The following is a 22,790-nucleotide window of genomic DNA, read 5'->3' as shown; positions in this document are numbered from 1 at the left end:
ACGGCGAAGATGCGAAGGCGAAAGTGCGAAGTTGCGAAGGCGAAGAAGCGATACTACTAGCGCACCTTCGCCATCGCAACTTCGCACTCTCGCCTTCGCATCTTCGCACTTTCTCCTTCGCCTTTTTATAATTGTGGAGCTCTCTATCGTTTAAAGACAATCTTAGGTGTATAAAAGGACATCTTAGGCAGACGATGAACTTTTTAGAATTTATTTTCAACAGCCTGCGCAGATCCATAACTTTTCCAGGGGGTGGGGTGGATAAATAATTATATTTGTCGGGGTTGGGGGAGGGTTCCGAGACATATTTTGGAGATTTTATTATATATAATTAATAAAATTAAATTTTCCGGGGGGCTGTGATCCGGACCCTCTCTTCCCCTTTACTGCATGTGTGAAGTTATACAATTGAATTTTCCGGGGGGACATTACATTTTATATGGAGTATATAATGATTAGGCATAGCCTGCACTGGTAAACATATATGTCACAAATACACATCAAAATATTTATAAACATTCATAGTTAGCACAATGGCCTAGCGCATGCGTACCAATGATATCATGGATTAATCGGAAAACCTTGGCGAGTACGGTGCCTGCATCAAATTCTATGTAATCGACCGAGACTTTCTGAATGCTATTAAAAAGGCGAAGGCGAAAGGGCGAAGTTGCGAAGGCGAGGGAGCGATAGTAGTATCGCTCCTTCGCCATCGCACCTTCGCCCTTTCGCCCATTGCAACTTCGCACTCTCGCATCTTCGACCTAAAGGCGAAAGTGCGAAGGTCGAAGTGGCCCCATCGGAACACCATAGGGTGTCGTTTATTTAAGTACTCCTTTACCTCTTAGAATTGGTTATTAATCTATACGCTGAAGTTTAAAGAGTTCGAGATTATTTAGTATTTTTTAACAATGCCTTATCAAAAGCTGAATAATTTTAAAAGATATAATTAAGGTGGCATGGGACACCACCATATTGTGACGTACTTCCTATCGAAATATACAATAAAACCGATTATAGATTTGTAAATGTTTTCTTTCCCAAAATACACGACAGCGTTGCGCAATGGGTTAGAATGATAACTACGAATATGGAAGTCATGAGTTCGAAATCCGCTGGGACTATAATTATTTTTACCTATCCAATTATTTAAATCCACATTTTGGTGAAAAATTGTAAATTTTAAACCGATGAAAGCATTTTGATTATAATGTACTTTTATCCATATTACTATCAAAAGGTGCCCCTTACCACCTTAAGAAAACTTTTTGATCAACTATTGCCGACATAGAGATGGAAAGATGCAGCTACATGTAAACCGTCCTTGTATTGCCTGTACATATAAAACTCATTAACAACGAAGTGTACGAAAACAATTCCTTACAATCATGTCGTTATTTCCAAATGAATATCCTTGTAGTTTTAATAACTATGTTGCAAATGACGTTATACCAGTACAACACACGTCGACATACGATTCTTATTTGCCATTGTGTCCGTATACTTTAAGACTTGGTTAATTGTTCATCTTTTGACAATAAAATCGCAGCTATTTACTCTGCGATTCCCTTTTGTTGCACTTCCTGCGGCAATTCCTCGTGACTTTACGCCTAAAAAAGAATTGTATATCATTCTGTGATCAATAAAGCTCATTCAATATATCATAACCGGGTGATAGCTCCTCCCATTTGATGCCTTTTCTAATCGCCAAGATTTATTTTCATCGCGTAAACAACACGCTGGACACTTTTAAAAACCTATTCACTCGAACAAGTCTTTCATCCTCTTAGTCCCCGGATAGAACCGATGGCTTTATCTTTTCTGTTTGATTTCACTCAGTAAATACAAAAAACTCACGAGAGAGGACGTTGATTTGTGATTTATTGAGGATGTAATCATGGAACCCCGTCAAGTGATCTCTGGAACTAAGGTACGCTCTGTCTGTCCGTCTGTTTCTCTGTCTGTCTGTCTTTTCTTTGTCTCTGTCTCTCTGCCTCTCTGTCTCTCTCTCTCTCTCTCTCTCTCTCTCTCTCTCTCTGACGTGATGGCAGATACCCCCCAGTATATTACAAATTTATAGTATGCTTTTGTAAAACATGCATTCGGTTGCATTGAAGCTAATGGGGCATCTTTGCTCATCCATCAAAGTCAGTTAGAAAGGCCGACTGGAATGTTACGTCAGATGAACATTAGAAGTATAACTGCATATGCTCGTAATAGTATGATAATGTATTATCCTACAATGCACATGTTTTTTTTAATTTATTGAAATTATATTGACTCATCAAATATTTATACCTCTGAGATAATGATAAACTGGATTTCCTGACGCTGAGTGACGCACTATAAATATGCAACAGAAAACAGCACTCATCGTGTTGTGATGCTTAAAAATATTGATATTGTTAGGTGGAAAGTAATACATGTAAGTTGTTGTTTGATAATAACATGCTATGTTTTGTGTGGCCATCGCAGTGCAACATTAGATTTTGTGTTCCGGCAGCAGTTTACTAAATAGCAAGTATACATGTTGTATGGTAAAACACTACACAGTTTTTGTATAGCAAGGGCAATACAGTTTGTAAATGGTCAAAGGCAATACAGTTTGTGATATGGTCAAATGCAATACTATAACAGTTTGTTGTAGGGTCAAATGCTAAACAGTTTGTTGTATGGCCATAGTAAATACGATTTGTTGAATGGTAAAATGCAATATAGTTCCTTGATTGGTAAAATGCAATATAATTTGTTGAATGTTCCGAGTCAATTATGTTTGTTGAATGGTCAAAGGCAATATAATTTGTTGAATGTTCCGAGTCAATATACTTTGTTGAATGATCAAAGGCAATAGAATTTATTGCATGGTCAAAACCAATGCAGTTGAATAGTCAAAGGCTTAATGTTCAAAGGCAATTACAGTTTGTTGAATGGTCAAATAAAACACAGTTTGTTGAATGGTCAAATAAAACACAGTTTATTGTATGGTTAAATACATTACAGTTTGTTGAATGTTCAAATACAATACAGTTTGTTGTATGGTCAAATACGATACAGTTTGTTAAATGGTCAAATACAATACAGTTTCTGTATGGTCAAATACAATACAGTTTGTTGTATAGCCAAACACAATACAGTTTGTTGTATGGTCAAATACAATACAGTTTGTTGTATGGTTAAATACAATACAGTTTGTTTAATGGTCAAATACAATACAATTTCTGTATGGTCAAATGCAATACAGTTTGTTGTATGACCAAATACAATACAGTTTGTTGTATGGTCAAATACAATACAGTTTGTTGTATGGTTAAATACAATACAGTTTTTTATATGGTCAAAAACAATACAGTTTGTTGTATGGTTAAATACAATACAGTTTGTTAAATGGTCAAATACAATACAGTTTCTGTATGGTCAAATACAATACAGTTTGTTGTATGACCAAATACAATACAGTTTGTTGTATGGTCAAATAAAACACAGTTTGTTGTATGGTTAAATACATTACAGTTTGTTGAATGTTCAAATACAATACAGTTTGTTGTATGGTCAAATACGATACAGTTTGTTAAATGGTCAAATACAATACAGTTTCTGTATGGTCAAATACAATACAGTTTGTTGTATGGTTAAATACAATACAGTTTGTTAAATGGTCAAATACAATACAGTTTCTGTATGGTCAAATACAATACAGTTTGTTGTATGGCCAAACACAATACAGTTTGTTGTATGGTCAAATACAATACAGTTTGTTGTATGGTTAAATACAATACAGTTTGTTTAATGGTCAAATACAATACAATTTCTGTATGGTCAAATACAATACAGTTTGTTGTATGGTCAAATACAATACAAATACAGTTTGTTGTATGGTCAAATACAATACAGTTTGTTGTATGGCTATGACAATACAGCTTGTTGTATGGCTATGACAATACAGCTTGTTGTATGGCTATGACAATACAGCTTGTTGTATGGCTATGACAATACAGCTTGTTGTATGGCTATGACAATACAGCTTGTTGTATGGCTATGACAATACAGCTTGTTGTATGGCTATGACAATACAGCTTGTTGAACGGTCAAAGATAAGACAGTTCCAACACAAAAAGCAAAGGAGAACCTGAATTGCTGAATCTTGAAGTAATTGATGAATGGTGAAAGCAGAACAAAAATGTTGCACATCCCACTAATCAAGTCTTTTTGGTTAATCCGCTCTACGTGTTAATTGCATTGCTTAACTCGGCAGACAGTGTCAACTCGTGTAAAACTCTCTCTGTATGCTATAAAATACTATTGCAGTTATATTTACGGCGATTTCTGTGAAATAAAGTTTATCATAATCTGCGAGTCATAGGATTATATATTTGATTTTTTTTTTAAATTCATCGCTTGGGATCCATATTACAGTGTATATGTAAACAGTAAACAATATCACCGTAGAACCGTAGGAAAGTTTCGAACCGCCGACCTCTTGGTTAGTATACTGCGCCCTCTTTATCACTAATTAAGACGTAGGAATGAAAAAATAAAATGGATTATGAAAACTAATGACTTTATGTCGATAAGTATAAATCTCAGGTTAAAGCTGTTTATTCTTGTTCAATGGGGCACACTTTGAGCGCTTTAATCTGTTTCATAAATGCACTTGCTGGTTAGTGAGTGAGATTTAATTATATGAGCTTTAATCGGAAAAGTTTTGCACTATTCTCTTTTAAACCAAATTACCTGCCACAAGATATTTGCGATCAATGAATGATAAAATTTTTCCCCCCACATTTTCTTGTTTCTCATAAAATCTGGTTTGATTTTTTTTTTAATTTAGGCAATATCTTCAAATGAAACAATATATTTCTATGGAACTTTAGAGTACATCTGACTTTCACAAATCACCTTATTATGTCACATGAACTATGTAATAGAACCAGCTTATTCCCCCAAATTAAAACAGCAATTGACCGCGAGGGCACGAAATAAACCCGGATTTTGACCCCAGAACAGGACAGGGACCCACGAAGAGACTGTTGGTTATTTATTGATCATTTTTAATTATTTTTGCTAAAATTCATCGATATATAGGGCTGCATCGGATATGTTATTATCATATATGATAGCTTACCAATAAAAATTAAAACAAAAACGATATTTTTCGATATAGAAATGATGGGGAAAAAGAACGGGAGTGGATTCCTTGTTTAGTTTGACGGCTGTGTTATTTCTGCAAATTTTTTCTGGAAAATTTTGATTGCCTTCCAGTTATCGGGTTCAGAACTTATTGTTTATTGAAAAATATATTAATAAAAAACCCATAAAATAACTCCAAGTAACCCTTTGTACCATAGTTGCTTTAAGTTGAATTATGCAAGGTTGATTTCACTGAATTTAAAAAGTTGTTTCTTGAAATTTTGGCTCAGTCTCAAGCAGTTACTTGTTTATTGTTCTGGAGTACTGGAGCAACATTTAAAAATAACTTGGGTTTATAAAATAATTAAATACTGCATCGCTCGGTTGTGGGACCAAAATAACCTCTGAAGGGAGTGGATTACAGCTGCTTACAGAACGGCTGAAACAAAGCGAGAGAATTTTTGGCATGTGGACTGAATATGGCAAAATATATATTTGATACTGTTAGATTAAATATAATCCAAAAATCACCTTGAATAAACCATGTTTTCCCCTTTTTTAATCTTTTCTTGTGAAACTATCGGCACATATTAAATAAGTCGTCAGAAATACACACTTTCTCACCCTTCCTGCATAAGAAAGGCAAATACATGTACTGCATTGTTTTGGACAGATTTCTTGTTCCGATTTCCTTTTAAAGATATCGTAAGTCGAGGTCAGTTTTGTAAATCTTGTTACCTTCCTCGAATGATTTAGAGACTTGCCTATTTCGGTAATCACGATGAAATGTAAAATGACAGAAGCTTGTCTCTGTTAAAATAATTAAATGTTTTATCACTTAAAAATTAACTTTAATGTAATTCTTGAAATATATATATTGAAATATATAATGTACCCAAATTTTGCCCCTATGATGTCAAAAGCGTTGTTCACTAACATATGGTTTTAATAGTTTAGAGGAGCTAGGTTTACAAGCAATGCCGATCATATGGCTCACTTTCGAGTGACGTTTTACTACGTCACGATATTTTGAGCTTCCGGTGCCATAGTGGTAGTTCAATAAAACCTTTTAGTTTTAATGAATGATTCAATTAGTTTATCAGACCTGGCGTGATCGCATGTAATGTTGGTCTACGGACATACCAAAGGTGTTCATTTGCTAATGATTCAATCGGAATACCTCCATATTAATCCTTTAGGGTCGTTTGAAATATAATTTCCCGAAAGAAAAAAATCCAATTTACTAATTGATATATTTTTTTCAGTTAATTTTTGTAATTTTATTTTATCCACTCTGAACACGCAAACACGTGCACGAGAACTCAAAGGTGAAACTGAAATTATTTAACTTATTAATTTCTTAGATAAATATACCGATTAATATCATCATCTCTCGATGAATCAAATCAAAGTCCCGCACGACAGCCCGGCGACTAGTTAGGCAAGCTCTGGGCAGAACTCTACGACTAGTGCACAAAACGGATTTTCTCGGGATTACGTCTCACCTTGAAACGATTGATCTTGTTGTTTTTGAAGGAATTATTGATTATGACCGATTATGAAGAGATTAATTAATACACACGAACTCTGCGACTATTTGGAGTTTGTGTCAATGTTAACATAAGCCTAGTGACTGGAGGAATAGTAAACCCGTTGGTGAGATAACTCGTTGTTACAGTGCATCAGAATATCTTGGGTTTTATTTATACAAAGTAAATGTGAGTACAGCTTCGTTAAAACCGTTACGTCATCATTTATTTTTGATAGTTCTAAACTTCTAATTCAGTTTAATGTGAGAAATAAAAGTCTCTCTGCTGTGTACTTATAGAATATTCAATGCTTGGTATTTCTAGTTTGTCAAGATATCAAAATAAATAATTTATTTGGTAAATCATTTGATATTTAAAAATAAATCATTGGATGATTAAAAAATTCAATTATTTGTCAATTTGCTGAATAAGAAAGTTAATCTGTCTGGGGTAATCAAAATAATCCCACAAAGAGTGTAGCGATGAAAGCGTTCTTTGAAGACTGGTTGGAACATTAGGTATACGGTATACGACTTCCTGTAAATGTTAGATCTGACATTGCTAGGTACAAGTAATGGCGCATTTTGATTAATTTTTCATTTGTGTGGAATCCGTTCAGTGATATTTAAATGTTATACATACACCAATCAGCCTGCCGGTAGAGGTTTGAGAAGTAAGTTAATGAAACTGTGACCTTTTGTGACCGTTTTAAAGACACCAGTATATAATTCTCATGGAGAATTCAGTACACCATCGATGTCTTGAAGACGCCGCTAATTCTCCCTAATTAATCGTTCTATATCTGCAAGAGTTACAAGAGCAATGCCTGATATTTGTGAACAGAAACTTGACATTGAGAAAGAGAAAGCCAGAGGCCTCCATCCCCGAGCGTAGTCAGGGACTTCGTTAATTACCGTGTACTTCTTCCTCTGCAAGGTCAGCGAGTCGGGATCGATGCCATATTGTGTTTCTGTGACGGACCTGTATTAGCGACATCCTGTTTTACACAGTCCCGTGACAGTTTAGGTCTCAGAATACAACACGCACTTAAGTGAAATCACCAGTTAAAGGCTCGGCGTGATCCTCCTGTTTAAATTGGTTCATTACCCGAGCTCAGTCTCCGCCCGGTCCCCGCTCGCCTCGGGCAATTCAAATGATTTACTGATATGGACGTCTTTGGATGGCACTACTAATGGTTCACTGTTAATGGCTTTCCTTTTCGTGTTTTTTAACTTGATGCTAGCCCTGTCACTGTCAGGTACGTGGATTAGTGCGATTGTTCCTATCATAGCTCACTCTGTTGTTTCAAAACTTCCAGAGAACACAGAATGTGTAGCGCCATAGCGCCAGGAACTGGGCAATGACGGAGTGAGGGAGGCAGAACGCAGCATGGGGTCAAACGACATCTCTGCCCACGTGTACGAGCGGGTCATTAGCATCATCAGCAAACCCCCTCACCGCCGGACAGACCTGGAAATAGGACAAATCTTGTCCTGGTTCAAGAAAAAGTCCGACTTGTTCAGACAACTCAAAGACGGTAAGCATAAAACTTTCATTCAGAAGATCAAGATTGAATTAATTTACCTCTTATGTTATTGTTACCTGTAGTAGTTTTATCCTATTTTCCCAACTACAATTAGCTGTGACTATTATTTTACTAAATTAATGAGACGAAGAGCTCTTCATATGGATACTAGTATAGGGAAAAAAAAATAATGAAATTTTAACCTCAGATATTTCAATAAAATGTTTTCTTTACTAATAAAAATAAATGTTTATAACTAAATAATTAGAAAAAAATAAACTATAAAACGTGAATCTATTTGGATGTTCATTTAGCATCAAGCACCCTTAAGTGACTTTTTTCTGAAACCGAGTGAAGAAAATTGTTAAAATATCGAACAGTCATAGAAACGATTAGCTTAGCTTATTGAGAGATAAACTCGATTTGGAATGGGTGACGTTTATGACCCACTTGCTATAAATTGGCCATTATCTCTTCCGATGCGTGTCCCTTCTCTTCCTGACCAAGGGATAATTTATCTAATTTCATACGACAAATCCATGCTCTGTTCTGACCAACATAAAGTTACAAGTATCACGAACAGGAATAAGAACTGATAAAGAATTGTGCCAATTTCATCAGCAGTCTTAAAGTGTTCAACGATAAGCCCCATTATATCACCGAATAAAAGCCATTTCTGTAATTGGTTCGAGTCGACATCGCTGATTTGTTTATTGGATAGAAACGATGTGATCAGGGTAAAATAAAGTACATGTAGAAAAAACTCCCTGATGGCTGTCTGAAGGGGACCATTAAAATTTGCATATTCCGAAATAAAATAACTGCAATTAGACTTAAAAGCAAAGCTTGTTATCATTTTCAGTTCGTTTATTGTCCCACAAAAACAAAAAACGTTTCTCTCGGCTGTTAACATTAGAGACAATTGAATGTTTCTGTCACGATCCGGGTTACCGAAAACGGAACCAATTTAGATTTTATAAGTGGTTGTTCAAATGATGAGAATGGTAATCTTTAACACACCTAAAATAGACATAAAGACTCTGGGTCTGAGTTACTACGGCCCCTGAAGATTAAGGCCCAGAACCTGTAGATTAACAGTTATTGTTATTTAATGATGGGGTGCGCTAAATCTATTGTTGATAATTCAGCGATTTACAACATTAATTATCTTATGACAACTCTGTCGTGCCTATTTAATTCTCTCTTTCGTTCCGATATTAAAAAATGAGAAAAATAGGTGGACATCATATTTCAGAGCTATTTGCACACAATCCCATTAACTGGTGGGTATTATCGACCTGTTTGGATTAATAAAACGAGAAGTCGGCGTGAACATGATTAAAATCGGATAAAAACGGATAATATGACAGTATGGCGTATTTATAAGAGAAATATTTGCTTGCCTCTCCTGGCGATATCTGCGAACTGTTTATTCACAGAGTTCTTTGTTTTCTCTGCTTCGTCCGGGGCATATCTTCTGGCTCGACAGCAGTCAATACGTATAAACTTGTGTCTTTTGAATCCGAACTCAATTCACCTGGCAATATACATGTAGGTTTTTATGGACATGCTTTCATGTTAGAAAAAAGATCAAAATCAAATTGGAAAGAATATTTTCTTTTTAAAAAATCTTCCATTCAAAAAACATTCAGATATCGTAAGACATTTCCACACCTGCAATGGTGGTGGGATTTAAATCATTTCAGACAGGGTTAGCAAACATCAAAGAACGCGATATTCCATTATCTTATACATGTACCTAACTATTGTTTATCTATCAAATATCAATCCTTTTATAGATATGTCAACAAGGACATCCTTTAGAGAATGTGAATATATTTTTACTAAAGATGTGCACTCTTGCGCCTTTTGCGAAAAAAAGAGATAAAAATGTCCGTCAGCACAAAATATAACCATCTCTTATGCTGGAGAAATGTTACCTCAAATATTGAATACTAATTATAATATGTACGCAACTTAGGTGCAATATACTTAGTTTTTCAAGGTGAAGTGCAATCGCAAATTCTCGGACCTTTTCGGCAGGCTCGGAAAAACACCTCGAATGTATTAACATCACCGGATGTTAGAATTTTATACAAAATGGAGTCGCTTCCCATTAAAATAATTATCGGCTAGACAGTCTTGTATGTCGCTTCTGTGTTATATTTTAGTGTATATCGTTTACTTTAATGAAGTATAGCTCACATCTCAACAGATCATGAAATGTGTTGTATTTATATCAAGTTCTATAAAAAGGGGGGTTGTCATGGACGCCTAGGTAATACATTCGAGGTGTTTTTCCGAGCCTGCCGGAAAGGCCCGAGAAGTTGCGATTGGGGGAAGTGTGGCTTGGGGGGGGGGGGTTAGGTTCAGGAGTAATTCGCTGTTTTTATCGTAACATTTATTGCAATTCAATGCTTTCCTTACCAATCTTTTGTCAACTATTCGAAAAATTTTCAAGAAATTATGGCAGGTAAACAAAATTTAAGTTTGATATAGCACACATAATTAACTAAATATATGGAAATATGTTCTTTTTTTTACAGAGATTATCACAGATATAGTGAAGAATTGTGAGTTTGAAACTGACGAGAAAGATGACATCATTATCAAACAGGGGGAAAAAGGCGAATGGTAAAGATAAATCTATACACCGATCTGTGGCTTTGATGAGCCATAAAACTACACAATTCGTTACTCTCATTTGATATATTCCCCGGAGTGTTATTCTTTTAACAAATAACTTTTCAAAGGAAAAATTCGGGAAGTTGTATATTGTTTGGATAGACAACACTTTCCATTTTTGAATTGCCTTATCATTAACGCTTCTCATGCGTTTTTATCTATGTTTTATTACTGCCGTTTTAAAATTAGCTCTTTTATTAATGTCTTCAAGTTCCTTACCATTAATTATCCCGCACCCTAAAAAATCCAGTTTATTTCTTTATTTACCAATTTTTTATCGCGCCAGTTTCTTCATCATCCTGAGTGGGACAGTGTCCATCTATATCAACACAAATTTTGGTCCTGATGACGAAACAGGCGACACCGCCTCACCGGAAGCTGAAGAGGAGGGGTCACACACCGGAAGAAGGAACAAACCGTTGGACCGGTCTTTATACGGAAACTATGTTGGTAAAATTGGTAAGTTTTGAATTAAGGTCTGCAACAAGACAGTGAGACAAAATTGCTTAGGTTTCTTTACCTACTTCATCCTTGCTCTAATATAACTGACGGATGTACGCTGGCTTGAGATGTGGAAGCTCTAAATCTTGGGAAATTATTTAATGTTCAACTTTAAGATGACGCATATACGGTATTTATCTTTGCAATCACGCCCCTGCCGTACAAAAGGAAAGAAAAGAAAAATAGAAGACAGAAAACAACACTAGAAAAGAATGTAATTATGTTAAGCTGAAAAGATTGAATTTATTTCCTTTCCAATATTTGATGACAATTATATTGTCGATTGCACATTGGCCTTGCTTTTATTTTGTAATCTCTGTACCCTGAAGTGACATTAAGCTTTGGCAGATCACGGCAGCTAGAGCTTTGTTTGTAAATCAGTGATGATGTGGACATCAGAGGATTAATCGGGTCAGATATCTACAGGGAAAACCCCGGATGTTGTAACTTTGGTCCACAAGTAAAATATCAGATGTTTTTGAGCATACCAATCATCAAACAAATTGAGATATTCTTGTTCAGGGTTTCATCAGCCTCATTCATTTTGATTAGTATGATGTACACGAACCATTTAGCGCTCTTTCGTAATCGATCAGTTAAATTAATTGATATGAGAAAGGTTACAAAATTGAGGATGTTTACTTTATGATTGAACCCGAATGCAATGTGGCATCAGTTTGTAATGAATATACAGACAGGAAGATGTAAAAAATGACGGTTCACCTTTAAACACACAGTCTTCTCGCAAATACATGTGAACAATACTGCAAACAAACCAAATTTTATTGAACGAATTTATGAATGAATAGGAAACATGCATACCTATACATTATATATATAAACATTGATATGAGGGCTTCTGCCGACAGATGCCGGGCGGAGTTTCGGGGAGCTGGCCCTGATCAATGCCGACTGTATCCGGAACGCCACCATTATTGCCGACGAGAAGACGGACCTTGTTATCGTCAACAGGGACCTGTACAAGCGATCACTGCACGAGTTCCAATCCAAGGACTTCGAGGAGCGCAAGAGGTTCGTGGACAGCCACGCCATGTTTGACAACTGGCTCCCCAAGTACAAGAAGCAAATGGCCATGAGTCTGAGGCGGGAAAAAGTCCTGTTCGATTCCACCATCGTCCGCCAGGGGGCGCCCGTGGACGGGATCATGTTTCTGTTGAGGTAAGGGGCACTGGGTCTCTATACAGAGCAAGTAAAAATCTCAATGGTGTTTTTTGAGGCAAATGGACCAATCTTGATAATAGGATGTGATACACTTTACATGTTTGTAGACAAAACGAATGGGCAACTATTTATACACGTATAACGGTGCTCTAATCTCTTTCCTTTGGTAATCCATATTATTTAATCTCATTATTCAAACAAGCAACTTTTAGTGTCACCCAGAAATATTTTTTTTCTTTCCGTCGTGTATGTTGATAGCAAATCTTCCTGGCAGCTCTCATACTGTATCTTTTATAGACTCCGGTGAATGGTGTATTATGGGTTCGCTATTTGCCCAATGGGTTAATCCCTCTGACGCCATACTGATTACTAGAGGGTGGGAAGCCATTGTTGGAATTCAAAATAAATCGTCAGTCCTAAACTTATAAACCCAACATAATGATTTAATCCAGTCCTGCTACGTCAGTTGTAAGAAATCAGTTAGGCGCGTGGATCACAAGAGGCAATGTACGTTTAATCGACATTTTATGTTTCATTTTTTATTTGAATACCTAGGCAAAAAAGGATTTAATTAAAAGGGGTAAATGAAGCACACGTTAATGTATTCCTAAAATTCCTTGAAAAGAATAAAGTTAGTTCTCATAATTATCCTTGTCTGACAGGTACGGGAAACGATTTTAAAACGTTGCAAAATCAGAGACTGAAATTAAATAAAAAAAAAAAAACAACAAAAAACTGCAGCTTGTTCTCACAAGCTGCAGGTCCGTAGCTCCCGGTCTGAAAAAAAAATTGGATGTACGACCTAGGAGCTACGGTGCCATCTATTGAAAAATTGTATTTTATTGCACAAAAACTTGCGATAGTTTTGGACTGATTAACCTTATTTATGCGCAGATTCTGAGAAAACAATTAGTTCCATTAAATTCTTCATGCATTTTACACGGGTGGCACTGTAGGTCCCAGGTCGTCCATCAGATTTTTTTCAGACCCGGAGCTAAAGAACTGCAACTAGACCTCATATCCTTAAATTTCACACAAAAGAGTTGACCATATCCAGTGTTATAAAGCTAGGCTCATACATGTCAGTCTGCTGAGCAACTCTGTGTAACAGAATTTTCAACATGAAATCTGCAATAATTCATTACCAGAAGTACATGCACCAAGTCGATGTTTTTGTTTTGAATAAATTCCTCTGAAAAACATGCAATATATACAAAAAGTAAGGTACTGCTGGTTGAAAAATGGATGCTTGGGCAAAAATAGCTTATTTTATTGAGGTTTAAACATTTATTCTCGTTTACAGCGGACAGGTCAAGCTGTTGATGGACCCCGTGTTACACACTGTGCAGTACCCAAACTACTTCCCCATAGCAGACCCAGCGGACCTAGAGAGGGTCCAAGCCAGAGAAGTTCTACGCAGGTCTGTATAAAATGACGTGAGTGTGTGTGTGTGTGTGTGTGTGTGTGAGAGAGAGAGAGAGAGAGAGAGAGAGGGAGAGAGAGAGATTTTATGCACCACTAGTATAATACACACTTTTTTGGCTGGTTTACTGTTTTTAGGGAGCTGAGCATTTCCCCATCAAAGCAGGACGAGGTCAAGAAGTGGTCCCCGACTCCGGTATCCGCGGCACCGTCCGCCACGGAGAGCAGGAACAAAATGAGGTCCCCTCAGGTCCCCCGACACGCGATAGAGGTCTGTAATTTGGGGGCCTTCGAAATCATAGGTAAGGATTTGGTATTGTTGTGAATTTTTTATGCACGTAATTTTTGTGCAATTATTGGGAGTTGATTTTAATCAACTCTCCTATGCAGTTACTCTAGCAAACCGAAAGTGAAACAGTACTTGTTTGGACCTAAGCACAAATCATCACCGCTGACAAGACTAAGTTCTTGAAAATAAAAAAAAGAAATTCGATGTAATGTATGCTGAAGCATTGTTTTTCAAGGAAACTTATCTTAAACACTTTGAAAATAGTCAAATTTTATATACTACGAGCAATTTAGATATTTTTGTAGTCTCATGTATTCCTACGCCAGAGTTAATATAGTCTCGTTCAACCAGACGCTCGGCTGTCTCTGTAAATCTGCGACAAGCAGAGGGGTGGCTTTCTTGCCTGTCGGATATTAACGGAGACAGCCGAGCGTCTAGTTAAACGAGACTAGAGTTCGATATCAATAGTGCCTGGGTCCATACAATTTTTAGAATTGTTTCGATAACTCATACATACTAGTAGTTAAAATCTATCTTTAAATATAACACAACATGATTCATATGGGGTTTCTCGAAATTCTTGTCGGAAAAGTCTAAAAATTTATATTATAAAAAAGTGCGTAATTCAAATACAAACTAGAAACTAATTGCCATGCAAGATAAATTGATTTTAAAATAAATGATAATCGATAAAATCAACTCCCGTCAGTACTTCAGTACTTTGATTATCTTGATACATGCATGTACTTGAAAACTGATCTTAGAAAATCTATTAGTATATCATTGAAGCTGACCAGGTATTCTGATGACCTTTTGATCTTTATCAGGTGACTTGGAGGCTGTCGTGGACCTCCCCACCTACTGCTATACAGTGAAGTGTACTCAGGAATCCGAGGTCTTTCTCCTGGACCAGAAAAACTACGATAGACTGATAGAAAAACGCAATCCTAAGGTCATCGACATTTTCAAAGAGTCCGTCCGGGAGAAATACCGACTCAGGTTATCGTGGCTTCCAAACAAGGAACTTCCGCTTATCCGCTACTTCCTATATCAGCTCCGCGAGGAAGAGCGATCAAAACGAGACCGTCCTCTGAAAACGACGGTTCGGGAACCAGTACAGGACTGGAGCGTGTCCAATCTAAAGAAGGGACCACTGATCGACATGTTCGGACCCGGAAGTGTGTTCTTCCTGATTCGGATGAAAGAAAAACAAAGACAGCTTGAGAAGGAGCGCTATAATGGCGCCAAAAAGAGGCTGCAGCAAACGCGCCCAAGAAACCCGCCCCAAACTGTGCCGACTGTGGATTCTTTGGCGTATCAGATGTCACGTGAAAATACTTTTGTGTCTCAGTTAGGGCGGACTTCAACTGCAGAGAGCGGGTTTGGTTCTGGTAAAAGCCAGGACAGGAGTGGAGGATTGGAGGACGATGTTTTCAATGACGACAGTGGGATTGAGTCCGCGACCAGTCGGCTTGTTTGTGGAAGTTCACAGGGTCGCACGGGTGACTCGTCGCCAAGAAACGATTTCACGTTCATTGATACGGAAATCAACGAAGATAACCTCGTACGGCTGGAGAAACGACTTGAAGCATGGAACAGTAAAATGACGGCGGACTCACAACGGAAGAGGAACAATAAACCTGTAAAACTACCTCGATATGTTCACGAGGTAAAACTGAAGCATCAGAAGCATGGGGACGTTTAGATTATTTTTTTTTATTTAAGCATTATACAGTGAATGTTAGATCACTTACTGACACATATTATTTTAGGGTGCTTTGGCTCCAATTCCCGGCAAAAAGGTATTCATCAAACCGATACGGAAGAAGGAAGTCGATATCATAGAAACGCTCAAAAAGACCATGGACGACAGCAGTTCTACTCACTCAATGAGGTGAGACACGTGGTTTGTATGTAACCAACGTGCTTCTCTTTTAATGTTAAATATAAAAGTAAGATACAAGCCTGACTTTCGTTTTCGAACACGTGCAGTTACAGAGACGGAGAACAAACTGATCGCAGCGCCACTTCAGCAGGTTCGATAACTCGCTAGTTTTTAGGTTTATTTTGCTTTAGTAGCCCAGAGTCTGAACGCTGAAATTTGGATATCCATTTATATGTTTCCCCATTTATCGAAATAATTCAAACATAACATAATCATTGTATCGGTGAGATCGAATCATAGACGACCCTTTTGTAAATGATTTGCACACACATTATTAAGCCAATATAAAAAAATCTAGACTTGCTTTAGCTACAGATTGCTTTTGCACGCTTTTTCTATTTAGTTAAGTGTAGATTATTTTAAATGATAAAGCATATCGTATAGAAATTTGTGATTTCAATATTTCAGGTTTTATCATTTATGGTGGTACCCAAGTGTTATTATAATCAATATAATATTAAAAATTAATATACCTTATTTGTCAAACCGATATAAAAGTACAAAATCAAACGTTAATATATATTATTCTTGTATTAGCACATGTACCTGTAAATAACGATAAATTAACATCATGTACAAAGAATTTCATGAAACAACTGCCTTAGAATGATTTAAATATAAAAGATTTAGTTTTCTGCGCTTTTATAACATTCCACTATTTTGTGTCTGACAGTGTCGTCGGCAAGAACCCCGGCAGACGGAAAGGGAAGACGTCATCGGCCGTGTAAGGTGTCGTTTGGTCAGAGGCCCGTCATTCGCCGGAAACGGGTAAGTTGGTGGTCCCGAGGAGTTCCGAGAAGTCCCCTGTTATCTATCCAACCTTTACAAGTATTCACCATATTTTAAAATTCACCCAAACATAGTTCTTTTAGAAAAGGAAGGTTTGTATTTATATTTAATATCAATTTCAATAATCATAAAATCCCCGTATTTTTGCCAACATATAATGAGAGTGATTTTTGAAATGTTGCTCTTCGGAATAAATGACTAATTTTATTTAGTAAATCATTTTGTAAGCGGTTATATAGTTCATGATATCAGAAGTATCGTTTTAAGTATTGCTTTAATCAAACACCTTTAAGATTTTCTATTAATATTGTTAAAAAGAGTTGTCTTCCATTGCAGGCAGCCACGGCGAGACAATATACTGCAGAGGAATACGAAGCATTGAAAGGAGAACTTCGCCGGAAGCAGCTCTCTTTCAAATCAATCCTCTGTCGGCCACAGTCCGCCTTTGCTTAAGAGACCTCGCAGTGTTAGAGATTGATATACATTGATGGAGAGAGAGAGAGAGAGAGAGAGAGAGAGAGAGAGAGAGAGAGAGAGAGAGAGAGAGAGAGAGACTCAATTTACATAGAACTGATAAACAAACCATGTGTAGACAAACTACTCATTATGATTTCAAAAGCACTGAAATAAATATAACGCATACTGTCTTTTTTGAATCTACGAAATGTTGATATGTATTAAAGATAACTATCTTTTTAATTTTTAGCATAGCTACATAGCTAGAATGCCAGTATTGAATTAAGTAAATGGACATAATTATTGCTCAAATTCCGAGTCGCCATCCTATTTCAGAAGTTCAATCTATGTTCTAATTGGCTGATAGATTAGGACTCATAATGTAACCGCAAGATATTATAGAATTATATGTGTGGATTCTTGATGTGGATAGGTTTATTTATGAATTTATAATATGACAAAAAGTTTTGCATCCATACACTTCATTTGTTGATAAATATATGATTAAATCGACGTAAAAGATAAAATGTTCAAAGCTAATAAAGACATTGGGTAAAGCATGTGTTTCTCGGCCAAGCAATGTAAGAGTCACACGTGCATCCATTGTAGTTGTTGCCATCTAGTTTCATTTTTTAACACCGATTCCAAACAACATTTCATTTGAAATGCAATCTGCAAGAATATACTCAAAATGCAGGTGCATTTTCCAAAACTTGTGCGTTACCAGAAGTACATGTATGTATCTGCTTCCGAATTCTATTTGTCAACATGTCGACCTATTAAATTTGTTCAGTTTATAAATTTGATTATGAATAAATGCTTTGTGGGAATCAACATTTTTCGAAGAAACTTTAAGTTTAATATTAGAGTACACGTATACCTGAAACTAGCCGCAGAACTGTAGCTCGACGGAAAAATGGGGTTGACGGACCGTATGTGGATGGAAGCGTAGCTCCACGGTCAGAATTTCCAATGGAACTACAGTTCTGCAGCTAATCTAACCGACAATAATATCGGGATATCAGAGATTTGATCAAGACTAAAATAACCGATATAAAGTTACCATGAACCCCCCCCCCCCCAAAAAAAAAAAAAAAAACAAACAAAAAAAAACCCAAAAAACAAACAAACAAAAACAAAAAAAGTTAAAAAACAAAACCAGCTGTTGCCTTCAGTTCTTCAGCAGATCGCAAGACAAGCAACGTTGTCATTGGAGATGATTACTACCTTAATGAGTAATCAAACATATAATTGTGAGGAACTATTTGATTTCAGTTTGGATTTGTCGGGGCTCCATTTTCATGCCTTTCGTGGGTACATCTAATCAACGAATTAACATGTCCACCAACGAAATCTACACATTGATATTCTTTAATATAGAAAAACGTACCTTTCAAACACTGACAACTACGTAGTGTCACCATATCCCTCAAGTATTTGTGGATTCCGACGTAAACAAAGCTTTGGATTTTATTTTAAAACCTCAACACAAGTCTAAGGATTTTGTTTGGGTATAAGTTAATCTAATTGTAAGGAATAGATTATGAAACTGTATGGTGTTATTTTATTAAAAAATAAATTTCCATTTTCAATGATGACATATTTGTTCGATTCAAAAGAGTAGAAAACGCTGTAATTCTTTGCTACATGTATATACACGTGTCTACGATTAAAACTAGTACTGTTAAATACCCTAACATTCTACGTAAGGAAATTTTTGAACTCATAGGAACAGAAAAGAGAAACAAAAAGAACATTATTGCATGACAACCTGTTTCAAGGATAGACAATTGAACATCATAAATTTAAAAAAAATTGATCTCGCTTGCATTTTCAAATAAAAGCACGCCGTCTTTAGTGTATCCGCCACATTACGTAATTTATTTTCTGTAGATTGTAACAAAGAGAACTTTTAAATAAATTTTATAAATTATATTTATTTATAAATCATAAATTAAATAATTTAAAATTGAAAAGCCAAAACAGGATTTTTTGGAATTAAAAATCTTTTAAAAAATGCTAATGAGAATGGTAAAAAGACCATCCTCTGTATACTAGTATATCTAAAATCAGGTTCAAATCCTGACCCTAACCCTGTGGAAATGTAGTAACTGAACATGCCGAAAAACTGTTAAATACCCTACATTTACTTTTAGGTTGCCAAGGTTATGAAAAAAACATGATAAAATAAAATAAAGTGTCTGAAAATTTTCATATCAATTTCAGAAAAAACCTTCATATAGTATTAAACGCCCTTCATGTTTATTTCTAGGTTACCTAGATAATGAAAATCCCATACCTTAAAATAGTATCTTTCATAACTAAGACGGACTTACAAGTATAAAAGAACTATGGATATTTTCATCCTTTAATAAGAAACGATTCCAGGTAGGCAGAATAGATTATCGATGCTGGACTATATTATAGGGAAAGGGGGACTAGTTGCAAAAGGAAAAACGTGTGCAAGTAAGTAGTTTGAATTCATTACAAACAAAACTCCAATGTTTATTATCAAACAGATAGTCATGCCTTTGCCAAGTTGTACATGTAGTTTTTGCATCCGTTAATGTGTAGTTTCATTCATATCTGCCACATGATAGACTTTTGCTTGTAAAGTATATATTACCACGTTTGTGTTAACTACTTGAATTTAAAGGTATATGTGGCGTGTTTTTTCATGCTAAGAAATATTTTATTGATTGATTGATTTAAATATGTTATATAAAGATATATCTTTACAATAAATTACGCAGTTTATATCAATCGGGTTTAAAATATATACAAAATAATAAATAATTTTTATAATTATTTTCGCGTCCACAATAAATACAGCATTTGAATAAACCCCGCCTTAAATAGGCCACGTGATACCATGCTCAGTCTATCCCAACAACAATGGCGACGACGAGAAAGATAGGTATACCTGTAATACCGTTAATACCGTTAAGTTTGACAGACTTGGCCAAGAAAGAGACAGACTGACAAGGATAGGAGCAAAGGAAAGAAAGTCATTGGAGACCATGTAGAGTGATGGAATAGGAATTAAAGCCGAATTAAACTTAAGTTTAATAAGTTTTTATGATGAAGTTGTAGGGGTTTTGCTAGTCAGGTTCGTACGTGCTCCATGTGTTCCATGTCTCTACTTTATAAGTTATGAACTACAAGTGGATTTTCGTTTAGAGAAATTTTTGAATAAAGAATAAATAAATACTCTCTGTACATGCATCCGTCAGGAGAAGGGGGTACTCACACATTTTACTGTGTCGTTGATGCTAAAATAATGTTTCATCTTTATTACACATTAGCAATTTATATCGTTCTACATTAATGAATAAGGGAATACTAATGCTTCGGGTATCATCTGATATAAGAATTATCTAATTTAAGACATGAAAAACGTGATTCTAATTTGTAAACAAACTATTCTTACATCGTGTTTCCAATACTAGGTTTTCCCGCACTCATGCGCAGTGGCGTTACAAATGGCCGATCACATTAATATTCATCAGACGTGTAGCAAAGTTTAGAGATAACTAAAGAAAGAACATGGTTTACGGGGTTAGAGTCTGTGAAACGCCTACTTATTAGAAGCATGATGTACATTTTTACTAAAACTCTTGTCAAAAATTTTACTCCAAATACGCCACATATACCTTTAATTTGTAAAGCGGTTAATATACTCTACAGGGAATAAGTGGAGTTCTGAACATGATGTTCACTCTATAGCCATCTGAAATAATTCATAAATTAGTTTACAAATAAAAATGACATTACTAAATGGCAGGCGTGCATTTAAATCGACAGTCGTAAGAATTCTGCGTTAGGGGGTTCCCTTTATTTTTAAGACTTTCGCACGTTTTTTCTAAATTTGCGTAAAGATATGAATAATTCTATATTTGCAATCTTTGCAATAACTTTGTATCTTATACAGTGAAATAAAAGGCTAACGTACAAAAAAAGCCTTCAGGCAGGCGTTTAAATCATAGATTCTGCGTAAGGTTTTTTTACTAACATGTTTTCTTTTTAATTTATGTAATCATTTTTAAGTTAGAAAAAATAAAATATCAAATAAAAACATTTTAATCACCCATTGGGTAAGCGACACGGCATGTACTTTTCTCGGCTGGCGTAGGCATTCTGCGTAAGAGTTGTCTACTTATCCGAATTTTACAAATTTTGTGTATAAATGAATATAAAGTAAGCTTTTTATTGCTATTAGAATTTATTTTGTCAGAGAAAATTAATTTTATCCATATATATATATAATTTTTCAAAACCTGTATTTCAGAAGGGACAAAAGTGCAACACTGACACTGGTGTACTTATGCCGCACAGTCCTTTTTCTCTATTTATATATTCATATAAATTATTGTTATATTCAGTAGTATATTCTCACTATATAACTCTATAGAGACAAATAGTCAATAACTGTAATATTAGCTCGTCCGAAAAATATTGACCGGTCAATATTTTTTTGATATTGACCGGCTAGGAATAATATCTAGAGAACATTCCCTTTATTTCAAATAATCGCCTCTGATTTGTTGATTTGTAAACGATGACGTAAATAACTCTTCACGACTCCAAAACAAGGTGACGTCATAATAGACAGTCAGTCAAGGCAAGTAAACAACGGACGCGCAATGCGACGGTTTGCTATCATAAAGGATATAAGGATTTGCGAATTACTGTGAAGTAAAATCAGGTAGAACATCTGTATGTTGATTCTTACGGTCGGCGGAATATCACCAGTGACCGTTTGATGCTGAGGATATTTTGGAAATGAACTTTGCAAAAAATTGAATTCGTGAATTCTTTGTTGAGCTGAGAAAATTACGGCGATCTGTTTTCAATTACTTTCTTAAATTTTGGTTTGTTTCTTCATATAACAAAACAAATGTTGACTGTGTTTTCGGGCAACATTGATTATATTAGCCCCCTTGGGACGAAAATATTGCCCTCCGCTTCGCGTCGGGCAATATTTCGTCCCTCGGGGGCTAATATAATCAATGTTGCCCTCAACCCCAGTCAATATTTGTATAATGTAGATTAGCATCATTTTGAGAACGTAGAGTAAACATGTTTCTTATGCTGAAAATACTGTCTTATTTGATTTTCTTCATGGATATAGCGTAAAAACTTAAAGATTTAAAGATAATTAATGAAGTAATCTACTATGTAGTCATAATAAGCAATATCTTACAAGTATTAGAAAATACTAAATTTGCATCGAAATTTGCATTTATGATCACATTAAGTGTATTAATTGTAATTAACTTGTACCTTATGGTGAAGGCTTACATAGGGAATACCTGCTGCCCCATATATATATATATATAT

At 35.7% G+C, this 22,790-nt stretch overlaps 1 protein-coding gene across 5 annotated transcripts; it reads left to right on the top strand.

Moving 5' to 3' along the window:
• Positions 1-1,770: 1,770 nt before the first annotated feature.
• LOC128164543 (uncharacterized) lies at positions 1,771-17,693 on the top strand. 5 transcript variants are annotated; one of them, XM_052828455.1, is made up of 12 exons: positions 1,771-1,930; positions 7,975-8,193; positions 10,728-10,815; positions 11,153-11,325; positions 12,237-12,546; positions 13,853-13,969; positions 14,110-14,273; positions 15,088-15,929; positions 16,033-16,154; positions 16,253-16,296; positions 16,879-16,973; positions 17,331-17,693. In XM_052828455.1, exons 2-12 carry the CDS (start codon positions 8,046-8,048, stop codon positions 17,445-17,447), a joined length of 2,220 nt encoding a protein of 739 aa, XP_052684415.1. In that variant the 5' UTR covers positions 1,771-1,930; positions 7,975-8,045; the 3' UTR covers positions 17,448-17,693. The 5 variants fall into 5 exon arrangements, with proteins under 5 accessions (XP_052684415.1, XP_052684443.1, XP_052684432.1 ...); XM_052828472.1 differs by lacking the exon at positions 1,771-1,930 and adding an exon at positions 6,737-6,845; XM_052828479.1 differs by lacking the exon at positions 1,771-1,930 and adding an exon at positions 7,320-7,839.
• Positions 17,694-22,790: the final 5,097 nt, after the last annotated feature.

The sequence above is a fragment of the Crassostrea angulata genome, chromosome 1 (genome assembly GCF_025612915.1).
Source record: "Crassostrea angulata isolate pt1a10 chromosome 1, ASM2561291v2, whole genome shotgun sequence".
Taxonomy (NCBI): Eukaryota; Metazoa; Mollusca; class Bivalvia; order Ostreida; family Ostreidae; genus Magallana; species Magallana angulata.
This window is presented reverse-complemented; position numbering and strand designations above follow the sequence as displayed.

What these genes read in the sequence shown, in the direction of transcription:
- LOC128164543 (XM_052828455.1), top strand. Translation starts at nt 8,046, where the DNA reads ATGGGGTCAAACGACATCTCTGCCCACGTGTACGAGCGGGTCATTAGC. An exon ending in GTTCAGACAACTCAAAGACG is followed by an intron (nt 8,194 to 10,727) that starts GTAAGCATAAAA and finishes TTTTTTTTACAG; the next exon opens with AGATTATCACAGATATAGTG. An exon ending in CAGGGGGAAAAAGGCGAATG is followed by an intron (nt 10,816 to 11,152) that starts GTAAAGATAAAT and finishes TTATCGCGCCAG; the next exon opens with TTTCTTCATCATCCTGAGTG.